Consider the following 15,855-nt stretch of genomic DNA (forward strand, 5'->3'; position numbering starts at 1 on the left):
TTTGTTTACAGAGTCGTGTGCACACTGCCAAAAAACTGGCCCTGTATTTGTGTCTGTTATGTTATTTATTATTATATTATGCAGGATGCCTACCTATGGAATTATACTTATATAGTAGTGTCTTCAAATTATACATTGATTATACAGGAAATGAACTAGTCAAAGAAGTCATCATCATCATCCTCAAGGTCGTTATCTAGGTCAGTGGGCTTCCTATCGAAGATGATTTTGGAGGATTGTTTCTGGTTAGAGTCACGACTCAATCCATCCAAGATTTGTACTATGTCCTGTTCAGTCAACTTTCTGTTAATGGCTCCATTACGGTATAATTGTAAGATGTACTGTTCAACTTGTTGTGCTCTTTCTGGTCTAACAATACGTACTCGACTCAATCTTTCACGAGCACTGGGTTCTAATATTTGGGCAAGAGCACTATCTAATGCACCTCCATTGCCTCCAGCACCTCCTGCCCCTCCACTTGATGAGCTAGGATTAGCAGCATTTTTTTGTAGTTCGGCCAATCTGGCCTGTCTGATAGCAGTCAACTCAGCGTCATCCATATTTGTCTCCCTTCTTACGTACTAACTACTATGGGTATCTCTTCGCTTATAGTGCTTTCGCTAACTATCTCGGACATTTTTTCCTGCCTCAATAAATTAGCTTAGCCCGCTTACATAAGCCTCTGTCTTCCTCGCCTGGGACATTTTTCAGGAACAACGAAAGGAAATTTGAAAGTGTCTGTGATCCCCTTCACAAGCAGGACATTCAAGCCATCGATCATTGTTGCAACTATTGGAGACATTAGTGACAGTTTGGTGATTTACGATTTTACTGGCCGAAACAAGATATTGTATACTACGGAATATCGATATCGTTGATTAGCGGATCTTGTTGTTTATTGTTTATTTTGTTGTATTACGACCAAAACGAATCATTGCTATAATTGTTGATAATCATCACCAACGAAGACATTATTACAATATAACTCATTAACATTAAGAAAAGAAAAGCTTGGGCGTTTCAATCGTACTGTGTATTTCATAGATAACTAATCACATCACATATTTTGCATAATGTCACAACCACAAGTAGATAGTATATCGAATGGTAAAAGTAGTCAAAGCATAAGTAACAGCAGTAGCAATAACAACACTAACAATAACAGTAATAATGATAAAATCAATATATTAAGAAAATATAAGATTGTATTTTTGGGAGATCAAAGTGTTGGTAAAACTTCTTTAATTACGAGATTTATGTATGATACATTCGATGAAACATATGCTGCTACTATTGGAATTGATTTTTTAAGTAAAACAATGTATCTTGACGATAACAAAACAACCATTCGATTACAGTTATGGGACACTGCTGGACAAGAAAGATTCAGATCTTTGATTCCTTCTTATATTCGTGATAGTCATGTGGCTGTCATTTGTTATGATATTACAAATAAAAAGTCTTTTAATAATTTGGACAAATGGATTAAAGATGTAAAATTAGAAAGAGGTGATGATGTTATAATAGTTTTAGTGGGAAATAAATCTGATTTATCCAACGACAAAAGACAAGTAACGATTGAAGATGTTGAAAAATTGCATCGATCAATTGGCCTGAAATTTTATATAGAAACAAGTACTAAAGCCAATCATAATGTCAAGTTATTATTTAAAAAGATTGCACAATCATTACCTGAATTTGAACATCAACAGAATCAACAACTGCAAGATGCTTCTAATAATCCGGAAACAATCGATATTAGTATTGATAATAATCCGCCTGTGGCAAATACAAGTTGTTGTTAGATAATACTAAGAAAGAAAGAAAGAATTCTGCTCAGAAATTAAATATATAACACAAGATAATATAATAAACGATTCACTACATAGTACGCTTTAAGGAACAGTTTATATCTTTCCCCTTGTAACAATTAATGTTTAGATAACCCCTGCTTTTAGTGATCCCTTGACACATGTCTAGACTATCTATATCGATTAGCCTGATAGTTAATTTACTTTACTTTAATTTACTTTGGTACAGCAATTAGTTACTATATTATTTACTAATGAAATTTCCAGGTTGATACACATTGACTATCCCGATTAAAAGGTCTGGATTCGAATAAACTCAAGCTGGTTCCTGGAGAAATACAGTTTCAAGTTATTTTTCAGAAACAAACTAGTTATTTTTGATCAGTCAGTGTACCTTAAGCTAGTGGATATACGTGGGGCTTGAAACAACAGCTGCAATTTATTGTTTCTTCTATTTTGGCAATTACGGTCTTCGTTACTTCACAATCATTTCTCTATTTAATACGACTTTTTTCAGTACAAATGTGTTAATTACTCGTACCTGTTAAATTACACATTTAGACACATGCACGTTGAAAGAGAAGCTAGGGTGTCATCTGAAACAAGGGGAAGCTCCATTGATCAGAACTCATAAAATTATTTATTATTCGACATTGTTATCATGATTATTATTGTGGAGCCGGTATCAATTAATTCTTGGAGGTCGTTAATAGAGAGCACAATAAATTTTTAAGTATCTTTATCTAACGTCTCAGACACATATTCAGAACTTTTAGTAGAAGGTAAATTCCAACTTATGAAAACCGGATTTATAACTACATGAAACATTCCGGATTCACAACTGGATGAAACATTCAGAGAGCTTCAGCAAACTGTTATATATCCATGAACTAAGAATAGATATATAATAGATAATAATGGCTAATAATAGCTAAGAATGTTGTAAAAATAACGAGAATAAGAACATAATAATAATTATTATTATCATTACCAAGAATTATATACTAATAATATCGAAAATTTCTAGCTGTGGGTAAGAAAAGAAGGTTACCTCGAACATGAAACCTTAAAAGTCTAAGTAATCCAACAAGTGGAGTACATGCTTCATTAAATCTACGGCGTTCGCTTTCAATTTTCTAACTTCACTCTTTGCATTATCAGCTGAAATGTGGTTGGCAACATGTAATTATTATTGAACCTTAACACACTGAGCACTAATAAAAAATTTTATATTATGAACACTTACTGGCTGCAACTCATCTCCCTCCTCGTTAACTACTTTTTTTTTGTCTGAAATTATGATCTGGATCTGGGGCTGAGAATTGTGGTCAAAAAAAAAAGGAGTCCTGCCTAAAACGGAAAGTCTATTTGCGCACGGAAGGCGGAACATTATTTCCAAGATTAAATTCCCTTCAATATCTCTGCGAAGCATTTCATCAGATCTCAATGAAATGGTAATAGGCTAAAATCAAAGAGACTGGGCGACCCAAGGAACATACAGATCATCCCTGACAATGATGTACAAAGCATGTTTCAAAACCAAATAGATTTGCATTCGAAAGCAGTTTGATACCACAAAACGGAGATAAAACAATCAAGTACTGCTTGTAAAAATCAGATGTTGTTCAGATATTGTCATTGTCTTTTTTGCGATTGTCGAATCTCAAATTACGAACTAGAGTGGGGAATACTGTAATTGATTAATTGATAGCACTGATCCTGTAATTAGAGTCACGCTTTTGGAAGAATACTTTTATCACTGCTTTGGGGTCATTCACTCCTAATTAAAGAGCACAGGCGTCGTACTTAAAATGGTAACCCAAAGGAGAAACAAAGCAAGCTCATAACCAGTATTTATTCTTTTACGTCAATTTCATAGGGGAGTTTGGAACGTGAGACTAGTAATTATATATGCACTATGAAAATAAGTACCCATTAGTCTATGAGTTTTAAACTTCAAAATATCTCAGACCGATCTTACAGGCCTTGGTCTCTCTCTAACTTGTTTGGTTCTATGTTCAGGCGAACGATAAAAAAGACACATTTAGCAGCAACATGATATGTCACGCAACCTTGTAAGTAATGTAGAGGTGCGTTCAAAACTTTGGTGCTTTGATTAGTTTTGATATTGTGCTTCAATGATAACTAGCTTGAACGGTGTTGCCATTGTTTGCTTATTGTTAGCTACAATTATTACTTATTAATTATTAATTATTTATTAATTATTTATTAATTAATAATTAATAATTCCTATCATTGTTCAATTTCTTTTTTTATGTTGTTGTAGGTTATGTCCATGCTTCTTTTTTTCCCCTATTGTAAGTATACGAATTTTTCACTACTTCGAGAATGCTGTACATTTTGACGAGAACCCAGTACTATAATACGTATCAGTAAAGCGCAGAAGAAAATAAAAAGAAATTTTTCGTTTTTGTGTGCAGATTTCCTAAAGAGGAAATCTATGTAGATATCCTACTTTATTTTTTTTAGTTAAATCTCTTTTTAAGTTTTTATTTTTTTGTATGCATCTGCGGAGTGTATTACAGTATACGAGAAAAACTGATACAAAAAGGCAGCCTGTTTATTTGGATTTAGTCGGAGTTAGTTTGCAGTTATGAAACAATGCTAATTTTAGTCGAATTAATCAATATCCTCTACTGAACAATGGCATGCTAAAAAACATCGAAACTATTAGTTGTCTCCTTTCAAATCATATCCTTGAATGTATCTATTCATAATATTCCTGAAATCAATGTATTAACGTTTGACAACGAGGCAGACAAACTTCAAAAATAGAACAAAAGCTTTGAACCACAAATAAAAATAATAAATATTAAGCAATCTTAAGATCCAATCGATTAAGCAAATCAAGTATATGTACATAGTAAAAGATATAAAAAGGGAATGTGTTTAAAAAGTAAAATGGAAGGAATTTCTGCTCAAAAAAAGCATTAGTATGCTATCTTTGCACACATATTTACTTCGAAGTGGCATGATTTGAAAGCAGGAATACAATGGGAGAGAAAGAATTGTGATCGTATAGTATTAGACTATTGGGTATTAGTGCCTATGCAGAAATAGAACAAAGCAATTAAAGTACAATACTCGCTACTTGATCCACTTTAAAATTCTTCCGTGTTGTTATAATGTCTGGATAAACCGTTTTATTTTTTAAGTTTTGTATATATTTAGGTGTGTTTTGTTCTGTTATATTCTGCCATAACGTACACACCTGTATTTTTCTGTACTCCTGCCAATAATAATTTTATTTTGTGCTTTGTTTAAATTAAAATTAGATGGACATAACCATATCTGCTGGATTGTTCTCCTTTAATATTTTTTGGTAAGGATGCTGTATATATGTGGTATTTTTTATAATAATGTTTGATTTGTTCTATTGAAGCCCACTAAATTTAAGAGTCTCTCGTTTATAAGAATATAGTAAGGCTGCCTGTCTCCATGTGCGACTCGGCAGTGAAAAGCACAATACAGTACTACAATGCAGTTTGACTTTAATTACTTGTAATATAGAAGCAAGATCTAGTTCATCCAATCTAGCTTAATCTGACTCTATTGTGTCACACACGGTAGTCAGGTCAGTCTCTTGTCCTCGTCCCATCCGCCTTAGGTCCTCATTTTTGATCCAAATCTAGATCTGGTACCTGTACTAAATTATGAGCTCGCCTTTGACCTACATTCCGTATTATGCTTACATTGAAAACAAAGGTTCCTGGACGTAACTGATGGAATTGCCAAGCCCAGATAGAGAACATCATCAAAACAACATAAGAAAAATAACATTATAACTGAGGACGAGTGAAAAATTCAATTTCCTTCGATGACATTTCACGTATCATCAATTTAATAGTATGAAGAGATGCAAATCATACCTGTCCCAAGTCAATCAAGTTATTACAAATTGTTCAAGCGTATTCGCAATTCTCCTCTAAGTGACTTAAGTTACAGGAACATGAAATTGATGTTCAGTATATCAATTTTGATGGTATGATAATTGAAATATTTTTTTAGAAAATATTAATTTTTTTTTTATCTATTTTGCTTAAATCTTTTTTTTTAAATTTTTCATTTTTTTCTATTTGTTTCCCTTTTGTTCCGTATGTTTCTGTACTGTGCTAATAATAATGAGTGTTACAATAATTATTTCATTATAATTGTTCAGCACATTGTTATCTTTATAATTATATTCGGTCTACAAAAGTTGACTTTACCGCCTTAGAAGTTACCTTTACGACTGCTTACTTTAAAACGTATGTTCCATATTCTCAAACAATGAAAGGGAACAAAACTGCCAATCAAACGTAACTTGGTTTTACATATTGCATTATGTAATAGAAGAAATGAATTAAAGTATTACAATAGTGTACAATAGTTCGTGAAACCTCTATTGTTATTTTATATTTGCTAATTATTATTCACACTACCAAGAATTTTCGTATTAGCAAACTGTTAAGGTCACGGACTGGCAATACGAACAACATTTCCTGGAAATGTCAATCGCTTATTCCTGAAATTTTTGACTTTAAAATTAAATTCATTGATTGACAACCTTTATTTTTAAGATAGCCAAGCAGTGAACAATCGAGGCATTTTGTTCGGCTACGTTCCCTTTGCAGACTTAGTCTAAGTGATATCTGTCTGCCCCAGTTTCACATAACATTTTAGTCTCATCATTTGTTCTTCTGGGACTGACACTAATTACGGTGTTGAATCTATCAGATTTGCATAACTATCATCGGGACTCTTCTCTGCTACCTTGCTACAGTTTCATTGTTCCTGTTTGTCCAGTATTGTTCTATTAGAGCCAAATATACGAGCTTCATCTAATATTATTATTATTTAATACTACAAATAAATTTGTATGGTACAGTAATACAGGCATAGTCTCTACCTCTACAATGTATAAATACAATCGGCATTTTCCCTTTCTAACCATGATCTCTATATTTCTCTCCTATCCACATTCAATCAAACTACTGGTGCATAGCCACATTGTTCCTTGTTAGTTTGCTTTACTGTTTGACTTTTAAATTAAAACTTCAAAGCTTAATTTTCCTTCGCAATTTGGCTGCTACAGAGGGTGCTATTAATTATCTTCTTGACGAACATTAAAGTTTATTTTTGACTAGCTATTACATAGTCAATCTCGCCATCTTTGCTCCTTTGTTCCGCTCATCGTTCTCAAGATTCAATCGTTCGATCACATCTGGCTTCATTTCCATTCAATTCCTCCTGCAAGTTTTAGAGTTGCATTATAAGCTTCAATTATACATTAACTTCCTAATAATAATACGTATTAGTATTAAGCAACTAAGCTTCCGTTGCAAAAGTACTGTTTTTGTATTTTACTTTAAATTCGCTGCGTCATTAACTTTTTACTTCCGGGTTTATTCCAATTCTATAATATCTTGGGTGCTTCAGAAATACTGAAGAAGTACTAGTCTTGGATTTTCAAAAAGACAGTTGTGTACAACCCTGATTTTGGTTCTTCATTTGGCTTGGCTATTTCATATTTTAAGTTAAATCTCCTCATTGTCATTGTAATTGTCATTGCTATCAATATCATTATCATTAGTTGTCCCCCTTGGTAAGAATATCTATCATATTTTGTGATCTATACTTCCGACTAAAAATAATTAACCTTCTTCTGATTCTATTTTTCATTCGTCTACAACTTTAATTTTATAACGCCCGCAGGTGATCAAGTAAGGCGACACAAAGGAAATTATTGGTAAATCGAAATCAAACCAGATCGAAGCTAACAGCATAAGTAGGTTTCTATTTTTGAGTACACTTGAGCTGCGGTTTAGTTTTGTGTGCAAGTGAAGAGGTTGCATGAGCACTGTGCATCACAAATCAAAGCATACATCATACATATATTGTACTTTAGCTTGCTCAGCATATTAGGAAAAAAAGTCACAACATTTCGTTGTTAATTTGGGGGAGCCTAGTTAGATCATTGTCAAACTTTCTTATTAAGCGACCACCTTACATCATAAGAAATTACAATCAATCAGTCAAACATAATAATAATAATAAAAATTATAATAATATTATTAATATTATATATATAATAGTATAAGAACAATCGATACTAATAATATCTCAATTAGTATCAATTCATTCAATTCTATCTTGCTCACTTAATAAAATTGAGAACTATATCAAAAAGAAAATCAAATCAAAGCAAAAGCAAATCAAAAATATCCTTCTATTTCCATTCCTGTAAAAGAAAGGTCTCAGCTCGTTTATTAATTTCTGGCTCAATCTTTTTGGTTCCTAGAAGACAGAAAAAAAGGCTCCTTAATTTGTCCACCTCTCCTTTTTGTCCAGGAGAAATTTCTTTTTCTATTTGACTACATATTTTTTAATTTTTGATTTTAAAATTTATTTTGATTCTTTATTTTATTTTATTTTATTTTATTCTTACTCTTTATACTTTTTTATTTTCTACATTTTGCTTTTACTGATTTTATTTTCAGCTTATTTTTTTTTTTGTTTGGTGGTGCCTTTTTTTAAGCAGAAACAGGAACCAGAAATTTTAACAGAGGAAAATAAAACGAAACATTTTTCTCTCTTTTTGATTTTCATTTCAACTTGTCTAAATTAATTGTTCTTTCTGTTTTTTCTCCTTGCTACTCCTATCGTCTACTTACTGACAGTTCAACTTATACATTGGAACTAACTTCATTGCATTATATTCAATCTATTGGAGAGCCAGACAAATCGTTGTGTTCCATACCCACAAAATAGTTTGTGAATCTTTGGCATAGTTAACTTGCAACTTCTGTTCATTTGTTATTATTATTATTATACTCCACATACCCCTCATACTCAAATAATATCTCCTGTTCAAATGTTTACTATGCTTGATCGAAGTTCAGATATCTTACAGAATTCAGCTTCCAAATTGCAGCAATCATCTCATCCATCACCTCCCAGTCTTCCTGGTGCCCCTTTATCCGAAGAACAACTGCAATATCAACAACAGAGACATCAAAATGGTCAAGTCTTGAAGCCAAAGTCAAAACGCTCATCTAAGGGAAGAGTCTTCCAGTGTACTGGTTATCCCGGTTGTAATATGTCATTCACTAGATCTGAACATTTGGCTAGACATAAAAGAAAGCATACTGGGGAAAGACCCTTCACTTGTCCTTATTGTTCCAAAAACTTCTCTAGACTAGACAACTTGAGACAACATAAACAAACGGTTCATGCTTATGAATCATTTGTTAAGAAAGAAGACGAAAATAGTCATAGTCACAACGGAAACTCCAACCCTGTAACTCCCAGCAATGCTATGTTTCATCAACAACAACATCTTCATCCACATACTCATCAACATCAGCATCAGCATCAACACCATCCTCATCACGCTATTCACTCAGCACCTCAAAGTGCTTCAGTTTCTTCAGCAACAGTCTCATCTACAACATCATCTATGATCTCACCTCCAAATCTGCAATCTCCTCACTACCACCTACGTCCTTATTCATCATATGATCAATCGTCTACAACATCAAATGGCTCTAATGCATCTACAGGTAATGGTTCAACTGGCATGCCATTATTGAAATTACCAAATCATGAATTCAAACCAAAAAGAAGGCCAAGACCTTTATCCTTACTGCACTCGTTTGTTAAAGATTCAACTGATTCAAAAGATGCAACAACACCAATAATTTTGAGTGGTGATTTGAAATCAGCACCAATATCATATCATGATGGTCAATCAGGAAATGGTACACCATCATCAGCTACGTCAACTTTTTATTCATATCCTCCATTATCAGCAAGCGCTGCATATCCTCCCAAATCATTGATCTCATTAACACCCAACTTGGTAAGTCCTTTATCCCCATTATTCCATCAATCATTTAGTCAAACAATCAAGGGTTCATCTACCAGCAGTACTTCTCCATCCTTATTACATCCATCTTCTATACCACATCATATTCATCCTCAATCCCACCATTTTTCCTTGCCACATCACCAACTACAAGGCCCAACCTCTACTAGCAACAGTGGTTCGACCATCACGCACAGTATGTTGCCACCAATCGCTCAAGTTAGGCAGCAACAAAAATCACCGCAGAGTAAAGAGACTTCCAAATTATGGTTAAAGGGGGTATTAAACAACGAAAGCAATACTTCTTCCGAAACTATAACTGCAACTACATTACCTATAATACCATCGGTATCTGCAGCCAGTCCATCGTTATCTTCAGATTCATCATCGTCAAGTATAACAGATGCTCCTTCTATTGAAAATAACGAAACTGGAGGTGAAGCTGTTGCTACGAATTCTTCTGTTAGTGATTTAACAAAGGAAGAACCCAAACAACTATCTAAGAAGCCAACCATAAACAGTCTATTATCACCTAATTAAGACCTTTAGACTACGTAAAGCTTTAAGCAAACTACTCGCTAATACGGGATCACTACTGCTGCTACAGATGCTGGTTGTCGCTCTAGCGAATCAAGGGAAAGCTAGAGAAGTTGGTGTTCAAAAATAAAAAAATATTAATTAATAAAAAATAATCCAGAAAAAAACGAGACCCAAACATAAAAAATAAATGTCAAAGTACAAAATTACAATTCACAAAATCCAATACTCACAGTCTCAAAATTAATGCTCGTTAATTTTAGGACCTACTTCCAGGTGGCTATTAAAGCGTTGTGACTTACGATAATATTATTATTAGATTATTTGTGTTTCTTTGTTCCTTCAAGTGTTTATATTTGCCATGTATATTGATATGTGATTTTGTTACTGATGTTGGTAAGTCCGGGAGAGAAATGATGAACTAAAGTCCGGTCTCATTGTATTTCTGGAATATCTTTCTTTATCTATCTTTATATTAATCATAAATTAATTAACATTAATTTGTTTACTGTTTAAGAAGGGGTTGTTATAGCGGGTTCATTATTTTCTTTGGATCTATGGTTATAATTTCGATTGTTATTTATTATCATCTGTTCATTCTTTTGAGACACATCACGATTCCTTTATGGGTTCTTTCATTCTTTCATTCTTTCTTTATTTCATTGATTCAATTTATAAATCAAACAGTCAATACCGATTGATTGTATTTTATCACACCTTTTACTTCTATACTTCTATTACATTATTACAATTACAAAAATCAAATTGTTATTGTTATCAGTCGACTTTCTCTTATTCACTTCAATTCTAGCCTGACAAAAATCATATTCTTATCTCCTTGTGTATTATATCATTCATATGAAAACTTTAAATAAATCGACAAAATGTAAATATACAGAGTTCTTGCCGTTATTGTTATTAGCAATATTGATAGATTGATATGGCTTTGACTAGGTCCATGGCTATGGTTATGTACACAGAATTGCGAAGAGTTTGTATTACTTTTTCTTACTCTTAAAAATGCATTCATGCCTTGCGTATAAGTTGTTACTTGCATAATCAAAAATAATTCAAAACGAGGATTAGCGCTCGATTTTTTTCTCATTAAATTTTCCATTTCCAGATAGGGGCATCCACGGCTTATTATTATTTGGAGGCTACAGTATCTGACTCAAATGTGGTTATAGTGAAGTCAGAAGTACTTTGTGGTGTAGGTACGTATCTCGCGTTTGTACTCCACCTATTCTAAGACAGACGTTAATTGACTCATCCGTAGTTGGTAAAAATAATAATATTATTATTCTTATCATCATTAATAATAAGTAATTATACCTCGATCCGTAAGAATATTAAACGAAAACACGTCAAACTGATTGAACGCTGGCTTTGCTTTGCTAAAAGTTTTCAGAATTATGTTCAATATACAAGATTAACAAAAAGAATACAAAAAATATAATTTAGGCCAAAACTAGTCGGAAAGTAAGCATAAGCCTCCGTGCTATACGTATCATCTAGCATATTTACTCTTCTGGCTTATTAGTTATTTTTAATCGGCCTGACTGTATGCGTCCAACTGTGAATGTAACAACAGCGGTGCGAATGCATCTGTCTCCCTGATTCTTGTATGTACCTTCCCTGTATCTATTCCCCTTGTTATTTGTTGTTTGTCCTACTTTTTGGCCTACTATTATAATAATTCAATTAATATTTATTAAAAATGTTGGCTGAAATTATCTGTCCTGTCATTACTATATACAGATGTAAGGTTTATCGGAAATATATGCCACTCATACTTCAGTCCATAGAAAGATCTGTGCTCCTTCACCTCCAAATCTCCAAAAATTACCTAAATAAACAACAACAATAACTATCTGAAATAATAAAAAAAAAGGAAATTAAAAAAAACAAAAAAAAATTAAAAAATCGCACTTTTATGTACTGTATCGTTTAATGACGTTATTCCACAGATTTAACAGCGAGACCCCATAAGACAGTCAAAACCAGATTTGTCAATTCCAAGCGGTTTGAAGGACAAGAATCTTAATTCAAGTCTTGCCCAAATATTGTGCATCTACTCCCCTCTTAGTGTAAAATTCTTGGGCTGGACCAGCTAGCCTAAAGAAGAAAATTCAAAACCATCCATCACCATATAATACTCTGGCAATGGAACTTATCCAACATTAAATGAGGAGTACGGCTAAACTAAACTACGTCATTTAATAAAATTCTGCATTTTCTTGTGTTCTATTTGTGTCTAGATCAGTCAAATTCCATAATATAGATTTTATGGTATAATACTGATGAAATCCAAGAAACGTACTATTAAATATTTATCTAAATAAAGAAATTGAACTGAAGGAAAAATAAAGGGCCCATGGGATCGAGCGGCATTTGTTCAGTTCATCTTTATTGCACTGCATTAGGAGAATTGTATTGGCTGCATAGTATTGGCTGCATGGTATGTGAATAATGTATTGTTCTGAAATTTTTCTTAATATTTTTATTGATTAGAGGCACGGCTTGGCCTCTTCCCTTCTTTTGGGCCAAGTTAATTTTATTCCGGTGCATACTGAAATTGACTTATATCTCTCTTGAGACTTTTCAACACTTCTAATTGATAACTTATGAAATGAGTGTGATTGTCCTGATGATTTAATACTGAAATTAAATCATTTAATACGTTATTTATCGATACGAGCTTCATTATTATACCATTGTACCGTTTATAGATTATATCAATTTTAGAAAATTTCTCATCCATCATTTTCTTTATTGAAACATCTCCAGAGGATGATTTAATTAACTTTTCTTGCCGAAGTTTAGGAAGGATAATATCTATTATGAACTTTTCATAGTCTTGAATTACTCGAGCCAATTCCTGGTTCAGTTGTTTCTTTTGTCTTAATAGTTCGTTTAGATATTCGTTATCTCGTGCTAATTGTCGTATACGGTCTAATTTGCTAATGTTTATACTTTTATCGTCTCCGTTTACATTTTCATTTTCATTTTCATTTTCGTTTCCGTTTTCATTCTCTGTATCCTGTGGTAAGTGGTACTTCTTAACTAATAAGTATCGCAAAGTATCAACGTTAGAATCTCCCGTGCTATCGTTCTCTACCTGAGCTTCTTCTTTTGATATTATTCCCTCGCTATTTTTACCATCATCTTTACCGACAGTTGGAAACTTCAACTTATGGTCTATCACGTAGTTCAATTGACTTAACCTCTTCTCATTCTGTTGTACTTGTTGGTTCAACTGGTGTGTTAGTTCGACTAATGGTTCTATATTCTCGGTCTTCAATAAGAAGTAATTGGCCAGTAAGTTGGTCCCCACTATTCCTCCACTATTACTATTACCTACAGATCCACCTAACATCCTATAAGTATATAAAGTACTGTACACTGCACCTTGGAGCGTAGTGATCTTCTACATATTACTAGTTAGATCGGCTAAGTTTGGTTGTACACCGACGTGCGTGTACCCCCACAATTTTACACTAGTATAAGCACAATGAAAGAATATATTAATCATATATAGGCAATATACACGGATACGAAATATAAGAAGTATATATACGAAATGTTGAAAACGAACAAAACTAACGAACAAAACTAAATCATCATCATAAAAGCTTAAGAGCTTGAAAAAACTGTATAAATAGAAGAGGTATGTAGGTAAAGGATGCAAGATGCAAGTTTTGTATGCAACAAGTATAACTGTGATTGGGTGAACTATACTCTTGTCATATCTATTAATCGTAAAAAAAGTCATAACAATATTTAACCTGGGGAAACAACAAGTATGCTATCTTGTTAATTGTTGTTGTAGTTGGGCAGACTTCCGTTCTTGTTTACCCTTTTTCATGACTTGCTTAAGGGCAACACTATCCAAAGGATCCAATAACTCGAACGAACACAATAATTCTTCACTAACACTCATGACTGCACCCCAATTATCGAATTCTCCACAATAATTAGGGGCTGAAAATACTGTCACTAATGTCCGATCATTAAAGAATTCATAACCATCCTCAACCACCATGTGAGCTCGACATACTAAATCAAATCCAAATTTAGATAAGAATTTATTTATAGCCACTTTAGAGAATACATAAGAAACTCCTCGTTCATTATCTTCCCATTCATTAAATGTGTCGGCCGGATCTGACCATAATAAATCATTTAATAACCCATAATCGGGTACATCTGTTGGACGAGCGATATTTCTGATCTCATCCATTGAATGTAATACTGGTGATAATCCACCATGTACACAGAAGATTTTTCCTGCAACAATGGCAGCTATTGGTAAAGTATTGAATGTATCAATAAATAATTTCCAAGTTTTAATATTACATCTTCTCTTACATTCATCGTAAAAACCATAAACTCTTGTAACATTAGCACACTCATGATTACCTCTTAATAAAAAGAAATTCTCCGGATATTTGATCTTATAACATAATAGTAATAAGATGGTTTCTAAGGATTGCTTACCTCTATCAACATAATCACCCAAGAATAAATAATTTGTTTGTGGAGGAAATCCACATTTGGTAAATATTCTAATTAAATCACCGTATTGACCATGAACATCACCAACTACTTTAACAGGAGGTGATAATTCTAATAATGATGGTTGACTCAAAAAGATTTCTCTTGCAGTTGAACAAATGAGTTGAATTTCATTGTTCTTAAGACATACATTCTTGGTCCTCTTCCCACTATACCCAGCATCTAATAATCGTTGAATTAAATCTTCAATGTCAATGGTATTTGTAGTATTCATTGAAAATGATGTCCCGGTTGTTGTTTTAGATAAAACGTTATTATTAATAAAACTGTTATTACTGGTACTTATATTGGAATTTGTCCTTGAGACTATTGGTGTACCACTATTGTTGTTGTTGGTATTATTATTGTTATTATTATTACTGATTGAACTATTGCTGATTTCTTTGATAAGGTTACTATCTGGACCATTCATATCATTTATAGTTAAACCTTCTAGATCTAAATCTTCAACATCACTATTTATACTATTACTTTGACTATGAATACTTTTAGTATCATCACCGATTATGCTGTTACGAGCTGAAGAATTCATAGTGGTTGATTGTGGTGATAAAGCATTAATATGACTAGTTGAATGATTAGTTGATGTTCTAGACATAGGATTATTATGAATGGATATAGGAGTATCAAGGGTATCGTTTGTATTCCTTCTTAATAAGATAGGTTCTTTAGGCTCAACCTGCATCATAGATGGAGGTAATGCAATATGGGAAGATGATAAATTGGAATGACTGTTACTGAGAATGGTTCCTCCGTTATTATTATTTGAACTGCTATTATTATTATTATTATTATTATTATTATTCGGTATACTATTTATATCCACACTGGAGTTCTTCCGAGATAATACTTTGGGAGACTTAGGAGTTAGTTTAGGTGAGTCACTAGCCGATTGATCTTCCTTCAGTATTGATATTCTCGATCGGACTGATCTGGATGATTTAGAAGATCCAGCAGTATCTGTCCTGGTCAATGGAGCTCCAGGTTTTGAGCCGTTATTACCCATGATGTGTAAATTGTATTAATGATATGGAAATAAGTTGCAAGTTATATGTATATAGATGT

General features: G+C 33.0%; 5 protein-coding genes across 5 annotated transcripts; 2 read left to right on the forward strand and 3 right to left on the reverse strand. All coding sequences in view use genetic code 12, as the record gives it.

The window, feature by feature from the left end:
• Position 1: 1 nt before the first annotated feature.
• Positions 2-608, reverse strand: RJT21DRAFT_23279 (uncharacterized protein). The gene has a single exon (XM_064883825.1). The coding sequence runs from the start codon at positions 558-560 to the stop codon at positions 156-158; it is 405 nt and encodes a 134-aa protein (XP_064739698.1). The 5' UTR covers positions 561-608; the 3' UTR covers positions 2-155.
• A 1-nt stretch (position 609) lies between these two features.
• RJT21DRAFT_23278 (Rab family GTPase) lies at positions 610-1,906 on the forward strand. The gene has a single exon (XM_064883824.1). The coding sequence runs from the start codon at positions 1,074-1,076 to the stop codon at positions 1,803-1,805; it is 732 nt and encodes a 243-aa protein (XP_064739699.1). The 5' UTR covers positions 610-1,073; the 3' UTR covers positions 1,806-1,906.
• Positions 1,907-8,694: 6,788 nt separating this feature from the next.
• On the forward strand, positions 8,695-10,218 carry BCR1 (transcription factor BCR1; the record flags this gene model as incomplete). The annotated part of the gene is made up of 1 exon (XM_064880123.1): positions 8,695-10,218. One exon carries the CDS (start codon positions 8,695-8,697, stop codon positions 10,216-10,218), a length of 1,524 nt encoding a protein of 507 aa, XP_064739700.1.
• A 2,551-nt stretch (positions 10,219-12,769) lies between these two features.
• RJT21DRAFT_112890 (uncharacterized protein) lies at positions 12,770-13,591 on the reverse strand (the record flags this gene model as incomplete). The annotated part of the gene is made up of 1 exon (XM_064880124.1): positions 12,770-13,591. The coding sequence occupies one exon, from the start codon at positions 13,589-13,591 to the stop codon at positions 12,770-12,772; it is 822 nt and encodes a 273-aa protein (XP_064739701.1).
• A 429-nt stretch (positions 13,592-14,020) lies between these two features.
• PPZ1 (salt homeostasis regulator) lies at positions 14,021-15,796 on the reverse strand (the record flags this gene model as incomplete). Its single annotated transcript, XM_064882984.1, has 1 exon — positions 14,021-15,796. One exon carries the CDS (start codon positions 15,794-15,796, stop codon positions 14,021-14,023), a length of 1,776 nt encoding a protein of 591 aa, XP_064739702.1.
• Between the last annotated feature and the right edge of the window lie 59 nt (positions 15,797-15,855).

The sequence above is a fragment of the Scheffersomyces amazonensis genome, assembly GCF_036850825.1.
Source record: "Scheffersomyces amazonensis strain UFMG-HMD-26.3 chromosome Unknown RJT21scaffold_2, whole genome shotgun sequence".
Lineage (NCBI taxonomy): Eukaryota > Fungi > Ascomycota > Pichiomycetes > Serinales > Debaryomycetaceae > Scheffersomyces > Scheffersomyces amazonensis.